Genomic DNA, 21563 nt, shown 5'->3' on the forward strand with positions numbered 1-21563 from the left:
TTATTATCTAATTGGTAAGAATATTTTGGTATCTTCTTATAATGCAAAATTCATAGTTCGCACTAATGTCTTTATTTTGACTAATTACAATCGCAAATTTGATTGGAGTCGTCGAAGATGCTAGATATTTTACTATTACATACCCGGATGGAACGACTTCATCATCAATTTGATTTAATATAATAGATGATGAGTAAGTATATCTCAAACTATATGTTTTTGAAGTTTAACTAACTAATTATTAACTACATTCTTTGTCAAAATATAGGGAGTATATGCTAGAGTGTGTTGCACACGGTGAGTTGGCAACTGAAATAAGAGATAAGTGTAGAGAATACGAAGGTCTCTTTGCTATATGTGTGTTAACCGATTGGTGTGTAGCAATTAACGGAGGTATGTTCTCTGATGATACATCAATATGTTATTTATAAAATCGTTGTATATAACATAACAATATTCCAATATATATGTTTTAGAGAATGTGTCTATCAAGGATCATGATGATGATGGTGTGTCCCGTTTTACCACCGATTCACCTATTGATGAAGTTTTAACCTTGCGCAATAAGTAAGTATGTTTCTATGTGTTTTTTAAATTGACTTATGAAAAAAAAATATTTTCATATATTTAGATCTACATGATTTTGTTATTGAAATTTCAGGATTAGAGAGAGATTATATGGGCTGGATGCAGATAATGTCTAATGGATTGGGTCGATTCAAAGGATTCAAAATCGATAATCCATATATATTATTAGTTTTGTTAGACACTTTTTTGTATTTACAAGGCTGTTTTGCGATTATTAATAAATAATAATTTATTCTAATTTGGATTTAAATTACTCCTTATAGATATAATATACATTTTTTTGGGAAATTTACTACTGGAGTATGATTATGTGCTATCGTGAATTGATTATTTATGAAGGATTGTCATTGGATAAAAATAACATTGTTATAATAAATTGGATTATAAACGATATTAAATATTTTTAATAATGTTCTGTCAAAAAATAGCGCGTGTTGGATTATTAAAAAGCATGTCAATAACATATATAACTGATTTGATTCTAATTCTGTTTGATATAAATGGTTTATTATGTTACACTTAAATTATATATCATCTGAGCCCAATATTTTTATACATCTTATGGGCCAAAAAAATTTGTGTTGTAACAAATATTCGACTCTTCCTTTAACAGATAAACCGTGTTAACCAATAATCTATCTAGAATATTCATCATAAGTTGCAACTTTTCAAAAATGGAGCATTTTTAGTTTAAAAAATATGTAAAATGCACTGATTCACGCGACACTTTCCATAACCGTTATTTGGGTGTTATATATATCCTCATTTCCTCATATCCATTGTTAAAAATAAACAACAAAGCAATCATTCTCCCCAACTGTTTCTTTGGCTTTATAAAAACATTATCCACATGACTACATATAACTTTGTTGATGAGTTACATGCATGGAGACGAGATTGGAAAATCCGTGTCAAAGTTTTGAAAAGATGGAATAAACCTGATCGTCAAGGCTTACCAAGGCTGAATTTCATTTTAGTCGACAAAAATGTAAGTATTATCTAATATGAATATATAACTGTTTTGTCTATATTTATTATTTGTTTGATCTATTTGCAAATTTCATTGTATATAGGGTTGTAGAATTAATGCTTCATGTGGTAACCTCACCTTTCCATATTTTTACCGTGTTGGGACCGAAGGACGATGGCTTGAATTGTCTAAATTCGGCTTGATACCATCTGAATGGAAGAATGAGGGAAGAACAACGAGACACAATTATCAGATCATTCTCACTACTGGGACAGAAGTCTCAAGTCTACGACCATTGACAATGAATCCCTTCATGAAATTTGTCCTTTTTAGTGAGATATACAAAATTTCTTATGCTCAGTTGTATCCTGTTGGTAAGATTAACTACTAATATTCGTTTCAGTGATTTCATATATAAATTTGTACATATATAGAAAAAAAAATGAATTTCGTTTATGATAAATATTCTCTCATAATTGATTTGTAGATCTCATTGGAGTGATGGAAAATATTAGCGACATTGAAACAGAGAATAACCCTGATGGAGATATTATTCAGAAAATAACTTTCACCATCATAGATCTCGGGTAAGTTTATATTTTCTCTCACGATCACTATGTCTTGGTAACAAAGTTTGTAACTTAAATTATTCAAATCAAAGGGATGTGAAGTTGAAATGCATCACATACGGGGACTTTGCCGCTGATATCAAAGAAAGAACCAAAGGATTCACTGGTTCTTTTGCGGTTTCTGTCTTAACCGATTGGAGTGTAAATAAAAAAGAAGGTATGGATAATTAAGCATATGTCATTATTATTTTCATTTTGTGCAATATATGTTTTATATTTATTTTGCATGTATATTTTCTAATAATAATTTTATACGTGTAGATGAAATAACTATCCATTCACATGAATCAATTGGTTTTTCCTGTCTTCTCTTTGATCCCACTACGGATGATGCCCTGATTTTTAAGAGAAAGTAAGTAATCTGAAAATTATAATTGGAGATTTTGTATATACAACAATCTTATAGTATGTATATATCTCTTAAACCTCTAGGATTCGGGAGAGGTGGAGCACATTTTAGACACAAGACGGAAATATAACTTATAACAATACTTAATAGAGTAGTGTTTTATTAATTTCTTTTTATAAGTATTTATATAACTTAAAACTTGTGTGTTGGATCTTATTACATGATCTATTTTAGTATTTGTATGATTTATTTCTTTGTATAAATATTTATATAACTTAAAACTTGTGTGTTGGATCTTATTAAACAATATTTTATCTCAATTATTGAAAATAAAAATGTGATGTTTATATTACAAGAATTTTAATAATCAAATTATAATAAAATTTATATGATGATTGTGTTCACGCGACGCGGATAGATACCTAGTTACAATTACATGTGTCGTCTTCATATATTTTATTAAACTATCGTTAGCTTTTTTTTTTTCCGCTACCCAACTATTACAATCACATTTGGCCTATCTTAGAAGTGGTTTGAAAACCATCTTCGACCGGCTCGTTATGATCGATTTGGGAAAAAATAACTCCTCTCGCTCGAGCTCCTTTTGCAAGACTATCCGCCCGGACATTTTGAATTCTCGGAATATAGGATAAGGTAAACTCTGAGAAGCTCTCGCGAAGTATACAAAAGGATTCCAATTCTGTCTTAAAAGATGGCCAGTCTGCTGGTGATTCACACATGCTCACAAGATCCGAGCAGTCGGTCTGAAAATGCACCGACGTCATCTGTCTTTCTCTCAGGCATGACATAGCCCATAAGAGGCAATCCATCTCGGCGTGAAGAGCCGAGAGGCTTCTACGACATCCCTGTAGACCAAAAATCTCCGTTCCTCTGCCATCCTTAAAACTCCAACCAAGGCCGCTAACCTGTCCGTGATTGATCCAAGAAGCATCAATCCGGCATATCGGGGTCTGCGGTACCTCGGGTAGTGATATCGAGACCGGAGGGGGGGCCAACGCCTCAACGTGAGCAGCATCATCGTCTTCAGCTTGGTTTGCTAATCTCCAACTTTCTGCTTCCACCTTCGCGTGGATCAAGGTGTTTTCCGGGGAAATTTCTTTCCCGTTGAAGATTTTCTCGTTCCTTGCTTTCCAAATAAACCATAGGATCCAAGGATATACATCCTTTTGAGGATCTGTCATGTCTTGCTCTTTTGTTTTCCAAAAGAGAAAACTCATATTTTGATAAATAGAGGTACTCGGGAAGACACCCGGAAGGGACGGAAAGTCCGATAACGCACAGACTTGTAAGGCCGGGGGACATAAAAACAGTAGATGGTTTATGGACTCCTCAGGATCCCCACAACGAGGGCAACGTTTGTCTGAACCCATATGTCGGTAGGTGAGATTCTGACATGTAGCAATGCACCCTGATAAAGCTTGCCACATAAAGTGTTTCATTTTTCCAGGTGTACGGACTTTCCAAACATATCGTTGTAGGGCTGTGATACTCGGTTCCCTCAACGCTCCAACTTCCCGTTCTAACTTCGTCCTTCGAAACAGATCATATCCCGACTTAACTGAATAAAGTCCCGATTTGGAATGATTCCATACATATCCATCCAGGGTACGGGTACGGCTAGGTCTCAACCCGAGGATAAGGGAGACATCCTCAAGTTGAAAAAGTTCTCTAAGTAGAGGAACATCCCATTGCTTTGTATCTTGACGGATGAAGAAGTATACCAAAATTCCCGGATCCCGGAATCCGATCTGCGGGGCGGCTCTTGGCGGCTAACTATCGTTAGCTATTTCTGATATTTCAATTTTTTGGTCAATTATATACATTTAATTACAACAATATGTTTCCAAATTTCATTTCTTACTAAATAAATCCATAACTTTCCTTATAATTTACATCCGGACCCAATAATCGCTGAGGTTGATCTCTATCCACAAAGTCTGATCAGTCTCTCTCTCTTGAGTGTCACCAACAACAATCTCTTAAAAACACCTTCATGGGATATCAATGTCGAATTCTCTTCTCCTCCTCCTCTTAATCCTTCTCCGATCACCAATCACCGGTCTTCACATCCTCCTCGTCTTTCTTCACTCCCTCTTATAACTCTTTCCCTTTTGCACTCTTCCTCCTTCGATTACAAATCGAGATTTTCGTGATGGCATCGGTTTTCTTGTATCACGTGGTGGGAGATCTAACGGTGGGGAAGCCAGAGATGGTGGAGTTTTACGAGACGGAGTCGGTGGAATCGGCGATTCGAGCTATCGGAGAATCGACGGAGTGTGGGATTCCGGTTTGGAGGAAGAGATCAACGCCGTCGATTCCTGGGTTCGTGGAGAATAGCGAGATGAGACAACATAGATTCGTTGGGATTTTGAATTCTCTCGATATCGTTGCTTTCTTAGCTAAGAGCGAGTGTTTGCAAGAAGAAAAGGCTATGAAGATCCCTGTCTCTGAGGTTGTTTGCCCTAACAACACTCTCCTCAAACAAGTTGATCCTGGGACAAGGTTAGCTCAAGCTCTGTTTGGTGTCATAAAGGTCGCGAATTTGAGTTTGTGTTTCTTGAATGATTCCTGGTTTAGTTATAGGATCTACTTTACTCAAAAGGGTCACATCTCTAGCTCAATTTATGTCGTACAGCTCGCAAATTTGAAGTTTTTTGTTCCTTGAATAGTTCCCGGTTTAGTTCTATTCGATGTTTTCGAGATTAGTTCTATTTTAGTTGCATACATCTAAGATCTCAACTTTACCATTAGAATGACAAGAAAAATTGATAATCTGATTCATAAGTTACTACTGTTTTGCTCATTTCCCGTTTAACATCCAAAGCTGGTCACTTATTCCCCGGTTTAGTTGGGTTTGGTGTATCTGAGGCATATATCTTGGATTTTGCTTTAGTCATAAAGCATATGATGTGTGACAAAAAAAAAAACCATATATTTAGTGAAATGGCAAGAATTTGATCTCTTATTCGTAAAATTCCACTGTTATGAGCATGGATCTAGTTGAAAACCAAAGTGTGTCAGTTGTTTCGACTTGAAAACTAAATAAGATCCCGTTTTTCCGTTTCTATTATGTAGTGATAATTGACTGAATCTCTCAACGTGTAAGCAGAGAAACTCTTACATATAGGCCATGTGCTTAGATACCCACAATTTGATAAATCTGACTTCATTTTTAATGTTAGATATAAGAAAGGGGGAACTCTTGGTCCTCTTCTATCTTCTTATTTTATTGATAGATAAGATAAAATAGTAAAGGTACATGGCCTCGTGCCTCAAATCGCCAACCTTGGTTTACAAAAATGTTTTTTTGTGCTCAGTGTTTGAGAAATGTTTCAAACATCTGGGAAAACACAACTACTAGAAAGAGAGTAGTTTTAAATGGTCGAATCTTGTTGACTTTTTTATGTTTTTCCTCAATTTTCCTCAACTTGCTTAGACCTTAGTCAATGCTTCTTTTATGTCTGCAACCACCTTTGTTTTTGAAATGATATAACATTGTCATCAACTAACAACAAAAAACAAGAAAGACATGATTAAATAGACCTTTTCTTAGATTCTGTAAAGTTTAGTATTTTTACTACCTAAAATGATTAATTTGTATTTGTCTCACTAAAATATTTTACGTATCCTTCTCTCCTTTATCGTCATTTTCACCCACTACAAGCAGGATTGCTATTTAACTATAAATATGCCCATCGCTATGCCCACAGCCTCTACGAGTCATCTAAAAAAAATAAAAGCCTTTAACCCTTAGTAAATCAAATTTCACTTTTATGATTTTTTTTCCAGTTGGCATTTTTCTCTGAGAAATTTAAAAAGCTTCGGGATCATTAGTTTTAAAAGCTGAATGATGCGTATCATTTGTTTCAGAGACTGTAAAATGTTAGTCTCAATTGCACTTCAGATTTAGTGAAAGGCAAGATGTATGAATGTTTATTGAGTTGATGGCAGTTTACCTTGTAAATATATCTTGTTTTCCAGTAAATAGAGTCACTGAACTGTTTCGGCAGGCTAACATTTTATATGTAACTAAACAACCAGTGAATAGTTCTATGTGTTTCCTGTCTATATGCACCTTTGTTCTTCCTTGCTTGTGCATATCGACCAGGTAGGATGTGTCACGGTTTCATGAGAATGCAGATTGAGTTTGTAAAATTAAATTGATTTGTCGAAATCCCGTGCTAGCTTCCTGCCTGAACTCTAATAATTTAAAAAATTTAGACTCAATATTTCGAATATGATGTTTCCCTATAGCTACTTCATTTCCTATAAACTAGGATGCATACAGCTGCTGGCTCCCTTGATCCTCATATTTTGCGTCTTAAAAAATTTCAGATTCCTTTGTCGCAGTGAGTTTGATATGTCTGTTGATGGAATTACCTTCCTTGCTTAATACTAGTTTGTGTGTCCACTGGCTAACATTTTATATGTAAGTAGACAACCAGTGAATAGTTCGACCAACTGGATATGAAATGCGGTTCAGAAGCCTGTTTGTGTATATATATATATACGATAGAGTGGTTCCTGTGTATCTTCATCTTTGTTCTTCCTTCCTTGTGCGTATCGATCAGGATTTGTCACGTTTTCTTCAGCATCCAGAAACTGTTGAGTTGGTAAATTAAATTGAGGTCGAAAACCTGTGCTAGATTACTTCCTGAACTCTAATGATTTAGAAATCCTAGACTCCCTATTATTTCGAATATGATGTTTCGGTTTCCCTAACGCTACCTTTTTTCCTCTAAACTAGGATCCGATGCATACATCTGCTGGCTCCCATGTTCCTTGGTCGTCATCTTACTTTACTTAGGGTTAATTTTTGTTGTCTTGAAAATTTCAGATTACTTTGATACGTCTGTTGATAGAATATTATCATGCAAGGTTGATAGATGCTTTGGAAATGATGAAACAAGGAGTGAGACGACTTCTGGTTCCGAAAAGCGTTGTCTGGAGAGGTATGAGCAAGCGATTCTCCATTCTTTACAACGGAAAATGGCTGAAGAACAGTGAAAACTCCAGCAGTAGTAGTCTCACTGCTGACTCCACCAACAGGCCTGCTACTTCCAAGGCTTCAAGCCGGGACAAGTTTTGCTGTCTCTCAAGAGAAGACGTGATTCGCTTCCTTATAGGTGTCCTTGGAGCATTAGCTCCTTTACCGCTCACATCAATCTCCTCTCTTGATATCATCAATCTAAACTATAACTTCATTGAAGCCTCTTGTCCGGCCATCGAAGCCACCAGAAGGCCACCGTGTGATCCTAGTGCCATCGCTGTGTTGGAACAAACCGAAAACGAACAACAGTTCAAGATAATAGGAGAAATCTCAGCTTCAAAGCTCTGGAAATGCGATTATCTAGCTGCAGCTTGGGCTCTAGCTAACCTCTACGCAGGACAATTTGTCATGGGAGTTGAGGATAACATGTCATCAAGATCATTCAGCGACTTCCTCCAAACTTCATTTGTTGGAGAGCAGAATGGAACATCGACAACAAAGGCCAAAAAATTCAGTAGCAGGAGCATTGGTTTTAATCCAACAAGCCCGACGAGGTTGAGCATTGGTAGGAGCATGTACAGGGGAAGAAGTGCACCATTAACTTGCAAAACATCGAGCTCATTAGCTGCGGTTATGGCTCAGATGCTGTCTCATAGAGCCACACATGTTTGGGTTACAGAGGCTGATTCTGATGATGATGTTCTTGTTGGAGTTGTTGGTTATGGAGAGATCTTGACTGCTGTTACTAAACAGCCTTCCGCATTTGTTCCTTCGAATCGCTCTTATGAAGGTTTTGGTAATGATAATCAAAACTAAGATTACAAATCAAAAAGGATAACAATTTCTTTGTCTGTTTTCAATTTGTACTATTCAATTTAGTATCAAAGCTCATATAAGCAAAAATAAATGAGCTATTTTTTTTCTGACAGTCAAAGATGTTTCTCAATCAGTACCATGTGAACTGTTGTTTGGAAAATATGCTTCATATCTATAAACTGATTTGTGTTGTTATTATTTAAAGATAACTAGTTGATTATCCGTGTTGGTAAATATTAACCATAATTTTTTTATTCAAATATGTAAATATAATATATATATATAAATAAAAATGTTAGCTGATATTTATAATTATAAATATATATGATGATTATGTAATTATAAATAATGATTAAAGTTATATTTATGTTATAAAATAATTTCATAAATGCTAGATAATTATTAATTTTATAATTAATTTTATAATTAATTTTAGTAGTATTTTTTATATAAATAAAATTACACATTAAATATATTAAATTAGATTAATATGTTCTATCTAACCGGTCTAACATTAAACTAAGATACTTAGATTTGATATAGAAAAATAGGAACTATAATATGAATGAAAAAATTTAGATTTTTTATTATTAAATAGATAATATGATTATTTTTAACAAAATTAAGATTAAAGAAAGATGAGATAAGAAAATAATGTTTAATAACATAAGTAATATTATGTATTAAAAATTTATAAATATGTTAATAAGAAATAGAAAGAGAGAGAAAATATCTTTACAAATTAAATGTTTGAGTATTAAATATATATTTGATACAAACTAATCTTTAACTAAATTAATGTTAATGGCATATGATGTAATTAATTTAGTAAATTGAATCTAATTTCAAAAAATTCTTGAAAAGCTCTCTGAAATTGACACATCAGCATATCAAAGTTGTTATAACACATGACATTAAAGTTTTTTTTAAATGTCCTTTCTCAAATAATAATAGAAGATTTACGAATAATACAGGTTGGCTATAATGGTCAAAAGAAAACAATGTATGATAATGGGGTATATTTGGTTTTGACATACCATGAGAGACAGAGAGGTTCATGAAGTTTGCTCTAGATATTAAATAGACCACCGAATGTATTTAATAAGCCCCTCATGTTCCACACAAATAATTGATTTAATATACCATCTAAATATACAAATATATGATCATATTATCTGGTGATCTCTCAATAGGAAATTTTAAATCACATTTACATCATAATCAAATCGATTATATGGTGGTACTAGATAGCAGTACGAGATGACATTATAGTTAGAAAAAATGATGGTATCACTTTTCCTTACCATCATCTCTTAGCGTCTCAATAAATGATTATACAGAAAACAGTATGTTGTACACTAAATAAGTTTTTTTCTCTCTAACTAGTAACTAATAAGCTGAAGACAGTACACGTTAATTGAGATTTAGTTTTTAAAATTTTCATTAAAAACTTGACATTCTTGTTATTTGTAAAACAAAAATAAAATCTTTATAATAAATCTTCGATCATGTGTTAATAATAATATAGAATGAAAATAAAAAGAAACACAAGCCAATAACAACTAATTCATGAAATTCAGTCATTATTAATTTATAGATTTGGGATTAAATCTGCTTCCCCAACTTTTCAACCTACTCATGCAAGTTGAGAAGCCATACACTCAATAGTCAATTCATAGCAATCTATCTCTTTTGCTTCCTTTGATTCTATTTAACTACAAAGCCACCACTATTTTCTCAGTGTGTTGAGTATATATAAAGCTCGTCAATGAGATTTTGAGAGTGAACTGAAATTATTATCTAGTAAGACTGACAGAGCTGGAAACCAAAATTGAGACAACATATAAAGATATGTATTTTATTTATTTCTCATACCAAATTCGGCTTCCTTTGAGGCCAGCAAAGTAGTTGAGAACTTTATAACGATGGGGTTCTATATATAGTTTAAAGTTACGCAATAATGTCCTAAGCCATGCTTGTTGTATGAGGATGTTGGATGATATTATCATTTTAGATGTTTAATTTAGGATCAAATTTAATGGATGTACAATTTGCAAAATTTATTGTCTAAATAACAAGATTAAGAACATATTTTCATTATGCCGTAAAGAAAGTTAGACTCGATAAGGATAATAGATTCACTTCATAAGCCTTTAATCAATATTGCATGTCTTTGAAAATTGATATTGAACACTTCATATTTATACACAAAAAAATATGACTGAGCCATCTCCAATAATCCTTTAAATTTCATATTTTCTTTCATTTTAAAGATAAAAATAAAGAAATTATTTCTAATAGTGCTTCAATTTCATTTATGTTATTTTGAAATTTTTTATTTACAATATGTGTATTAATTTTTTTATAAGCTTTGTATGGTACCGAAACAGTGTTTTCTTTTATCCAATTAATTTTAAAACTATATGTTTATCCAATCAAATTATAAAGTAAAAATGTAATAATCACATATAAAAGAGAAAATATAATAAAATTTAGTATTATATAGAAAAGAAAATCTTTTGCTTTAGCGTTAACTGATCATTTATGAGAAAATAATATCTATTAGTATATCATAAAATTATATTGTTGTTTTTTCTCATTACATTATATAATGTAGTTTTTTATATAATAAATATTTAAGTTATATAAAATCAAAATTTTGTTGAACTTCTCTAAATAAAATAAGTAGGTAAAAGATTGTAAAACTAAGAAATAAAGAGTCTTGTTAACAATTAATAATAAAATGAAGATAGAGTATACTTGGAATAAAATGCTTAAGATACAAATAAAGCAAACTGTTGGAGGATACCTTTCTTCATTTTTTTTTCATTTTGAAGAAATTTTATTTTTAAAGGAGAAATTGGAAATGCTGAATCTTTCATTAAACAGTTGGATTGTTAGAATGTTTATATAAAATATTAAATTTTTAATTTTGAAATAGCCCACACAATCTTGAAAAAACCCGACTCAAATATCCGAATTGGAACCAAGTTGAAATAGAGATACCGAATTTGAACCAAAATCTATAAAAATACCGATAGATCCTAAACTCTTATACCCAAAGAATTGGAACCAAACTAGAATCGAACTAAAAACCGATCGGATATCCAAATTATCTAAAGTATAGTTATATATCCTTAAATTTTAGTTATTTTTCTTTTGTATTTAGGATACTTTATGTATATTTTTGGTTTTACAGATATATTTTTTTTTACTTTTTTGAGGTTCTGGTATATTTTTGGATTTTGAGGTAGATTTTGAGTTTTTAGATATAATTTGTGTTAAAAAAACTCGAGTCAAACTAAATTATTTTTTTTAGTATTTATCAGTTCTCAAAATTAAGAAATTTTTTTAGATCTAGGCAAAAAAACCTGGACCCAAATATCTGAAGCGAAATCAAACCGAAATTATAGAAGTACTGAACCTAAACCAAAATCTATAAAAATATCCGATGGGTCTTAACTCTTTTTACTCGAAATACCCGAAACTGATTGGTTCTTGCATGCTACTGTACTATTCCAAATTTGATATTTATTTTAATATTTTCCATTACAATTAGCATATAGTCGAAAGTAAAATTTATCTTTTTTTTTTGGTCAAAGTAAAATTTATCTTTATGTTCACATTTTTGGGTGTGTGGTTTTTGTCTTTATTACTTCACTACAATATACAAAAATAGAAAAATGAGATTTGGATATATATGTTGGTTTTATATTACTTCATATAATTCAATATTTAGAACGTTAAAAACTGGTCATAAGTTTACAACTCGTTTTTCCCGTTATCATTTAAATGAAGATGAACTTCCAACGTTTAGAAGAACTAAAGACATTCCAAAAGATATTATCTGGTGTACACCATCATTGTTATTACGACACACGTAAATAGATATACAAGAGAGTGACAACGTCATATATATAGTCGGGGGCTTATCTTCAAAAACATATAAAGATGCATTACATTAACACAGATTAACTCTAATGATAAACGCGCAAATTTAATTTTATTTTTATTTCTTAAAAAAATTGCATACTATAGTCTTCAACAATGACAAAAATTTAATATGATGATAAAACTTTTATGGATATATACATACATCATCAAAATAAGATATTACATAAAATGCTAATAACATTATATGATAATATAGACTTTGGTTAATGTAGTATTGTTAAATTTTGTGTTAAATTTGGCTAATGTAAATTAATATTTCTTATTTAAATTTACATGAAAAATTGCAAAGGGTTTAATTTTTTTTTCCTAGCTGGTTATCTAAAACTTATACATCACCCATCCCTCTACAATAAGATAGTTCCGTAAGCATTAATCTTTTATAAATTTACAAATTAAGTTTTGAAAGTGTTAGATTGGCAAATTACTATCTAAAGAAATTGTGCAATTATTTAAAGCCGATCACGGGGAAACTGGCAAGGTCAACACTCTTTACCACCAATACATTGACTAATTTCTTTACAAGACAGCTTTGTGATATGTCATGTGTGAATAATAATAATGAATGATTAGTAATTAATTTTCAGATCTTGCCGATTAAAAATGCTAATAAGAGAGAGGAGAGAGAGAAAGCATGAACTTGGAACAAACATTTGATTCAAACAACTCTTACAATAACTATGTCTCTTTACACTCAATAAACAAACATATTCAAAGATAATGATAAGATGTTGTCAAGTCTCTGCACTTGAAGATGAATATTTGTTTCTTACTCGAAAAAAGAAAAAAACTTTTTTCCTCTATTTTATATTGAAAACAGGCACTTAGATCTTATCAGAGCAGTACAGCATAACAGAGCACTAAACTCGATCCATTTCTTAAAATTCTTGACATATCACTCATCACAAAGGCTTAACTTTAACAGCTTCAACATCACTACCATCACCATCAACACCATCATCATCATCATCATCATCATCATCATCATATTATATTCTTCCATTTGCCAGTTTAACAAAAAAAATGTTGACTCTTCCCAAAAATATGTTACAATTACAATCCTAATGATACAATACTAACCCATGAGAAACAAATTGGAGTACACAAAAGAAGGAAAAAAAGAGACAGATATAGAATTGATTGAAGAAAGAAGGAAAAAAAAAAAAATCTTGTTTGAAGTGTAACAAGATACTCCACTAAATTTTTAAATGGCAATGCAACAAGATAACTAATTAATGAGGATGATGATGTTGCTGAGGATAGTAGGTAATGAAATTTAATGAAGACTGAAAATAAATTATATATAAAAAAAAAGAACCATACCAAGAACAGATATTCATTCTTTTTTTTTCTTCCCTTTCATACTTGCAGTTGAATCACGATGTTGAGATTCAGCTTATCTCTGCCCTGAAATTAGAGAGAACCAAAACATCAAAACAGGAAGTAAGAAATACCCAAGAATTGAGAAGAACTCAAGAGGAAGAAATTAGAAGCTTACAACGAAAGATCTCAGATATGGCAACCAAAGCAATTGCAGGTTTTGGGAGTGAAGGAGCAATAACCAAAGGGTCTATTTGGGATGTTGCAGTTGATTGCATAGCAACAAGGTGAAGGCAAGCAAAGACCTTTAGCACCTCCACAACAAGTACAAACTGAACATATCTGGAAACTCCCAAGCTTCCTTCTTGTTTCATTCATCACCATAAACTTCTCTTCCATTAATGGCACCATCCTCATCTCTCCTTCTTCTTTAGATGATGGTATTAGCTCATTCGCCTAAACAAATTCCCCATAAATTCGAATTGGAGCACAGAACATACAATCTTGAACAATGGAGATGCAAAAAACCCAGTAATTAAAGTGAAAGAAAGCTCAAAACCTAAGGTTTAACCCAAACCAAAGAAACAATTTTTTAGTCGTTTTTGGCAAAACTAGAAATACCCAAATGAAGAGAAGAGAAATTATAAGTGAGGAGATCTAAGCAAAGAAGTCGAATTGAAGATTAAAAAAAAAAACACAAGGAAATGGTATAAAGTGAGAAGAAACACACTCACCTGGAGACTGAAAGTGATGAAGATTGAGAAGCAAAGAAGCAACAAAACAATAGAGATCCTGGATTCTTCTAAAGCTCTCATCTTTTTTCTTTACCAATATTTTCTTTTTCTTTGTGAAAGAGTTTGTGGGGTTTATGTGTTTTGAGGGATTTTGGTAAAGTAGCGAATGCCTTAATTTTCTTTCTTCTACTACTTTCTTCTTCTTCTTCTTGTTAATCCTTCTCTCGAGCTACTTTTTTCAATTATTTGGTTAAACATTTATTATTTGTAGAAAAAAGAAATGTTTTCTTTCATGAGGGAAGAATATGTGGGGTCCTTATTTATTATTCTTTATTTACTACTTCATTATCGAATCAAAAGATTGAAAAATCATGCCAATGGTAATAAAACAGCTTCTTCTTTCTTTCTTTTTTTCGAAGGATCTGATTCTTTTGGTTACAAGTGACAAATAGGGGATCTATGAAAGGCAAAAAAAAATTTAAATCAGCTTTTGAAAACTATGATAGGAATTTTTCTAAAGCTGGTTAAAATTTGTTGTTTTAAACCCATACCGTCAATGACAAAAGTTTAAAACAATGTCGTAAATTGTAGATAGGCTTTGGAGTTCATTACTTCCGTATTGATAAAAATTATATGGAGTGGTCTTGAACAGTTTTAAAATTAGTCGATGTCACTAACATGTTTTGATGTGGTCAAGAAAAATGCTTTTTGTAACAAACCGATTTTCAGTTTCCCAAATGTCAGTTTATTTCTGATTTTTAATTCTAATTTATTTTAATTTTTGATTATTTCATATTAATTTTTTTATTTATTTTCAATTTTAAAAATTTATTAGTCCAATAAAATGAAATTCTAACTATAAATACTTCTTTAATCTCTCATCTTCACCTTTACCAACTAGCCACATTCCTCTCTCTCTCTCTCTCTCTCTCTCTCTCTCTCTCTTTCTCTCTCTCTCTCTCTCTCTCTCTCTCTCTCTCTCTCGGATCCACGTGAGGATAACATATCAATATGAAGACACGAGTTTTAGCTTTCTAAGAAGACCGAGTTTTTCCGGATCGGAGATCTGTACTAGGAGTTATCGTTTTGGTGTCAGATGTCGGATCTGCGCAAAAAGGAGGAAAAAGTGTATCTTCGTCCAAAAAAGCATTTGTGAGGACGTTGATGCTAAGAGAATCAAAGGTTACTTCTAGTTTCACGTTTTAAATTTGTAACCCTAAATATCTGCAAGTGCACAGATATCCGTTGTAGTACTTAGGGGTCGAACCCACAAAGATTTTGAGTTTTCAGTACGAATCAATCAAAACTTAAGACTAGTGAAACAAACAAAATGGGAGCTTTTTGGTTTTGGTGTCACTAAATCTAAAAGCAAATCGAAATAAAGAAGTTGTAAAACAATAAGAACTAATCGCTGGGTCTAAAGGGTTTTCGCAGGGGTTCATGAATTGATCAAAAGACAAACAAATTGATAAAGGTAATCATCTAGTGAGGATCCCGAACTTGAATAGACACATGTAAGATTAGCCAACTTTCGTCACCCTAATCATCTAATAACTTAACATAGCAATTAACTCTCGCTCTCATGCTGCGAATAAGATCATGCATTAAAAACAGAATTCATCCACGCTCGCGATTCTCTATAGGTAGCTTTCGTCTCCTATAGCGATTTCGCTCGATCACTTATAGGTCTGGTAGTTCGATACAACATTTTCGTACCTTCAATTACTGAGATTAATTTCTAAGCGGTTAGCAACAGAAACAGCATAAGGAACAAGAATGAACGAAGGACTCCCAGAAGATTATAAACCCTAAATCGAACAAAGCATATGATCAGGACATGAAATTCCCTTTGAAAAATCCCTTAAAAACCCAACTGGGAAATTACTCAGACATAGCTGAGTTCAACATCACAAAAGTATTTATAGTTGTAGAGAATTGAAATAGACAAAAGTTAGAACGACGAACAGATTGAAGAAGGAGGACCGATGGTGCTCCTCTTCGCGGTGAGACTCTCTTCTAGGGTTCTTGGTGAAAAATGTGGCACACTCTTCTAAAAGACTTAAAAGGGGTTTATATAATGTCTTGAGTCCTCGAGAACGCCTAGGGCTTGCAGGAAAAATGACGGGAGTGACTTGGGCTTTAAAATGGGCTTCTGAGGCTCGAAATTGAGCTCCCGCGGTCTCAAATTTCACACCCCCGGCGGATGAGCTTTTGGCCGCGGGTGAGCTTCCGACTATGTTGATTCGCCTTCAGTGCATCGACCATATCTGGAGATCTAACCGTTGGATTGATTTGATTACAATTTAATTGGAAAGCTGGTTGTCTCTTATATCTTGTATCCAAATTTGAGAATGATCAGACGGTGAGAAGGCCTCCATTTGTTACCAAACTTCCAACAGTATGAATTTATCCAAAGTTATGCTTTTTGCTCCCAAGTGCATTTCTTTTGCCAAAATATCCTGAAAACTCTTTTGAAATTCTAAAACATGGAAATCACTTAAAAACCTTTAAATCTGAGTGAAAACACTTGCATAAAATATTAAAAGTGATCCATAAAAGTGGTCAAAATCAGGTGTTATCAACTCCCCCAGATTTAAACATTGTTTGTCCTCAAACAAAACCAAAGATCTGAACCTGGAGAAGAGGTTTGAAAATCACAGGAACTAACAAAATCTCAGAGACCATGCTTCTAAACCAGAGTTAGTCATTATGCTGAAATCAGGTATAGTCTTGAAATTTCTCACCAAAGTACAGGCATAACGAGTCCGTTGATCCGTCATGCGAAAATCTAGACACTCAAACCTATCTTCCAGTCAACTAGCTCTTAACATTCATTTATAAGTTCAAGTGGTTCTCATCAAAAGGATTTTAGAAAAGCAGTCAAGGTTAGGTATTCAAAGTGGTTGTTTAATGGTAAGGCTTGATGTGTTTAGGATTACTTTTTCCTGGAGAGACAGGACATTATGCAAAAAAGGAAGAGAGGATGGAACTGTTGATGCCCTCGCAGTTTCCAGTCACATTCTTCTTGCCTTAAGATTCATGATTTCCTTTCTTCAGGTTCTCCTCATGACTCCCCCAGACTTAGATTTTTTTCCAGGCTTAAAACCAATACTCACAAATGAATATTTGTAGCCTTTGCTTCAAATAATTTCGGCCGTCCTGGATTTTTTTTGGCTTTTTGTTTTTCCTTTCCTTTCCTTTTTCGATTTTTTTGTTTTAAACAATGCCTTTGGATGTAGAGTCTTAGAAGGCACAAAATTTACCTTTGAGTTCAAGGTTTTTTAGGTACCATTAGGCTTTGATAGGTTCTGGATGCTTCACTTTCCCAAATTTCTTCAGTCTTTCTCTTGAGTGACTGAAAACCATGTTGTTCCTCCTTCTCCGGCGTTTTTGCACATATCTGTCAAAAGAGCTAAAGAGAGAATGCATGAAGTTTGAATTGATGGTTTTTGGGTAAAGGGTGTGGTACCAGCTAAAGATGAACTCGCCATCTAGGACAACATGATATGTCTATATTTTACATCATTTAGAGAGCATTTTAGAGTCCTCATCATGTGTTTTCCCATGTAAATTGTGTCTTTAGGCATGAAAATAGGATTTAGGGCTTGCATTAGGTCCCAAAGAGTTTTGCATGTTTTGAAGTCTTTATCAGGTGCTTTGGGAGTCGTTTGGAGCTTAAGAAGAGGAGCAGAGGAGAAAACGATGAAGAAAAGGGTCAAAAATGGTGAAAACCGCTTGGAGGAATTTCTCGGCCAAATCGCGTACCGGACGGACAGAAACCTCGGTCAAAATCCTTACCGATCGCTCATTACCGGCCAAAACCCTTACCGATCGTTCAACCTCGACCAAAAAGCTTACCGATCGACCAAAGTCAGCCTGGGTCGAAGATCAGGTGCAAATACCACGGGTTGAGTTTTTGGCCGAGGCGAAGGAATTTTTACGACCAAAAAGCTTACCGCGGTACACAGCCCTCGGCCATTTTCCTTACCGCGGGAAGCTTTTCTCGACCAAAATTTGTCCTTGTCCGCGCATTTCAAAGATCAGCAATCCGGGGAACCTTCCGGTCCGAACCAGTCGGCAGGGTCTTCAGCAAAGTTGGAGATAATCAAACAAAGATCCCAGAACAGTTGGAATCATCCAATTCGGACCCGTGGAGAGAAAGATACAGCCTCCGGAAGATGCACCAACATTACGCGCATCCGAGAACCGAACGGCGGAGCACAAAGATCACGGCGGACGGAGCCTTTCCGGACCAAATCAGCTTGCCCGGTCTTCATCAAAGTTTGAGATCTGTGAAAGACCCTTTCATAACAGTTGGGATCGCTAAATTCGGAGCAGTGGTTTGGAAGATAAAGTCTCCGGAGTTCACATCGGTCTAAAATGCTTATTTTCTGGTGATTCCAATACGGTTCAAAGATGTGAAATCCAGGAAGCCCTCCACTTCCCAAGCTCCGACGGTTTCTTCACCAAAGTTCGAGCTCATTGAGTCATCTTGACTATGGAACTGGTCTCAGAGCATTTGGAGTCGTGGGATGAAAGTTACGGCTTCCGAAAGGTGACATGGTCGATACGAACCCAAATATGTTGCGATACGCGCTAAGTGTTTTCTCAGGGCTCGGCATCGTTACCTCGACATCGGCCAAGTCAAGGCTCGTATTCTGGGAGTATTCTGAACTAGGCCTCGTGCTGACGCCTCGGCACGTTGGAATCAAGGCATGCACACGTAAGAAATAAAGCTGGAAACGACTAAGTGTTGAACGTGCACCTCGGTGTAGCGACCTCGGCGTGCATGCCGAACCCTGTTCGATCAAACCCCTCGACTACCAAGCGCCTCGGCATTTCATGCCGAGGTCCATTGTCACAAACCCAGAATCAAGAACAAAGCTGCCCAAGAATACACACGTGAAGATGGATCAAAGACTAGGGTTCATGCATGTTCTTGACGTGTTCTTCACGAGATCTTCATTTGGATCTGGACTCACGTGCACTCCTCGGCATGAAGACCTCGGCTTCACTCTCCGACACACCGTGGCACTCACCCATCAACCCAAGATCGCGGTTCAGTACCCGGTTTGTTCCGGGCTGACCCGCGACACTTTACCTTTGCTATATATACATTTTGAGACTAAAAACCTAATCATCTTATCTCTTATCTGTTTTTAGCTTTAAGAACTTGCCTTTTTGGTGAAACTTGGTGATTTGAATCCGATATCTTGTTGTTGCATAAGAAATCTTGTTCTTCATTTATTTCTTCTATCATCTAACATTTAACTCCTCATCATGACCAGCTACACGTCTTGCAAAGGACTTAGTGAGCTCGTTATGATTAGTGAGTAGTCGTTTAAGCGGCTTTAGATGGGTAGATTAGGGTGCTTTCAAGGTAGATTAGTGGGTTTAGGTGTCTAGTCTTGCATGTTTCATTCTTTAACCGACGAGATCTCTAGGCTGGATCCAAGCACATCACTTGAGGTTCAGATCTGAGACATATCTCGCATCAAAAGTGTTTGTAGAAATGTCTGAACCACTCGGTTAAGGGTTTAAGATTCTTTCATCGCGAGAGTGATAGTTTGTTCTTTTAAATGACATTTTTGAACTGATTCTTATTGCTGATTGATTCGATGCTTCTCAAAAGACATTTTTGGTATGAAGGAGGATCAATTTAGATGCTTAATACTTTCATGAGAAGATTAACATGCCTTGAGTTCAAAGTTAAATGAAACCGCTTGATGATTTGATTCATTAACCCACTAGTTGAACTTGGAAGCACCCGAGTCAAGTATCTCGTCTAAAGTCCCTTGCTTTATTACATATTATCATCATCTGAATCGCTTAGTTATCATATGCATCTTGCTTTGTTTGATTCTCATCATTTACTTTACTCACATGCTTAATCGTTGTTATTTAGCTTAGTAAAACCTTCACCTTTTTATCTTGACTTAAACAAACAAACAACATAGACTAGTGTCTCGTTGACAAGTCTGGATTGACACCTCTTAATACTACTTTGACAAGGGGATTGATAGCCCTGAGACCTAAAAACTCTTATCTATCAATTGGCGCCGTTGCCAACTTGTCGGAGCATTAGTCTTTTGTTTGTTCTTGAGCTCAAGATTTTAACTTTCTTTGTTTTACTAACTTCTTTGCAAGTTCTTGTGTTACTTTCAGGTGCATGAAAACCAGGTCTCGGAGCACAGAACCGCCTTTACCGTACGACGACAACATCAACCGGATTGAGAGGCGAGCTCGCGAGAGGGAATGGCATTTTGAACGACTTGGAATGGCAGAACAGCAAAGGATCGAGCAACAGGCTCAAGAAGCCGAACACCAGGCTCATGCTAATCAGGCGCAGGCAGGCAGGAATGAACAACAAGCCTATGTTAACCAACAACAAGCTCAAAGGAACGAGAGGCTTGCTCAGCAAAACCAACAACAAGCTAATAGGAACGAGCAACAAGCCCACCATGTTCATCCGCCACCGTCACAAGCTCAGAGACAACCTCATCCGGTCTTTGTTGGAGAGAACGACCGAGCTAATGCGCACCAATACCGAGCTGGGATTCAAGCTCCACCGGTTCAAAACAACAACTTTGAGGTTAAAGCTTCCCTGCTCAATATGGTGCAGAATTCAAAGTTCCACGGTCTAGCCGGAGAAGACCCTCTTGAGCATCTAGATCAGTTTGATCGGGTTTGCGACCTAACTAAGATCAATGGTGTCTCGGAAGATAGCTTCAAGCTACGCTTGTTCCCATTCAGCCTCGGTGATAAAGCTCACCAGTGGGAAAAGAACCTCCCGAGGGGTTCTATACAAACCTGGGAGCAGTGTAAACTAGCGTTCTTATCAAAGTTCTTTTCCACATCACGCACGGCTAAGCTCAGAAACCAGATCTCCAGCTTCACGCAGCACAACAATGAGAGCTTTAGCGAAGCTTGGGAACGGTTTAGAAGCTACACTAACCAATGCCCCCACCACGGCTTCTCAGAGGCATCCCTCTTGAGTACTTTATACCGAGGTGCACTCCCCAAGATCAGAAACCAACTCGATACAGCTTCAAATGGAAATTTTCTTGGGAAAGAGATCAATGCGGCAATGGAACTAGTCGAGAACCTATCCATGTCTAATGATACTTATGGCGAAGACTTTGATAGAGTAAACCGTACAGAGAGCTCCAATGAAGAACAGCGTATGAAAAAGGAT

At 35.0% G+C, this 21563-nt stretch overlaps 2 protein-coding genes and 1 non-coding gene across 3 annotated transcripts; 1 reads left to right on the top strand and 2 right to left on the bottom strand.

Moving 5' to 3' along the window:
• The first annotated feature begins 4456 nt into the window (after nucleotides 1-4456).
• On the top strand, nucleotides 4457-8535 carry LOC18009055 (CBS domain-containing protein CBSX6). Its single transcript, XM_006391502.2, has 2 exons — nucleotides 4457-5059; nucleotides 7436-8535. The coding sequence occupies exons 1-2, from the start codon at nucleotides 4710-4712 to the stop codon at nucleotides 8361-8363; spliced, it is 1278 nt and encodes a 425-aa protein (XP_006391564.1). The 5' UTR covers nucleotides 4457-4709; the 3' UTR covers nucleotides 8364-8535.
• Nucleotides 8536-12966: 4431 nt separating this feature from the next.
• LOC18009439 lies at nucleotides 12967-14585 on the bottom strand. Its single transcript, XM_006391503.2, has 3 exons — nucleotides 14369-14585; nucleotides 13813-14090; nucleotides 12967-13721 (listed from the first exon to the last, which is right to left on the bottom strand). Exons 1-2 carry the CDS (start codon nucleotides 14447-14449, stop codon nucleotides 13824-13826), a joined length of 348 nt encoding a protein of 115 aa, XP_006391565.1. The 5' UTR covers nucleotides 14450-14585; the 3' UTR covers nucleotides 12967-13721; nucleotides 13813-13823.
• Nucleotides 14586-21236: 6651 nt separating this feature from the next.
• LOC112087156 lies at nucleotides 21237-21343 on the bottom strand. Its single transcript, XR_002899923.1, has one exon. It is a non-coding gene; the product is annotated as a small nucleolar RNA R71 (small nucleolar RNA).
• Nucleotides 21344-21563: the final 220 nt, after the last annotated feature.

This window comes from Eutrema salsugineum, unplaced genomic scaffold, assembly GCF_000478725.1.
Source record: "Eutrema salsugineum unplaced genomic scaffold, Eutsalg1_0 scaffold_9, whole genome shotgun sequence".
Lineage (NCBI taxonomy): Eukaryota > Viridiplantae > Streptophyta > Magnoliopsida > Brassicales > Brassicaceae > Eutrema > Eutrema salsugineum.

Coding starts and splice junctions, on each gene's coding strand:
- LOC18009439 (XM_006391503.2), bottom strand. CDS start 14,449: ATGAGAGCTTTAGAAGAATCCAGGATCTCTATTGTTTTGTTGCTTCTT. Junction 14,091..14,368: donor TCATCACTTTCAGTCTCCAG/GTGAGTGTGTTT, acceptor GAATTTGTTTAG/GCGAATGAGCTAATACCATC.
- LOC18009055 (XM_006391502.2), top strand. CDS start 4,710: ATGGCATCGGTTTTCTTGTATCACGTGGTGGGAGATCTAACGGTGGGG. Junction 5,060..7,435: donor CAAGTTGATCCTGGGACAAG/GTTAGCTCAAGC, acceptor TTATCATGCAAG/GTTGATAGATGCTTTGGAAA.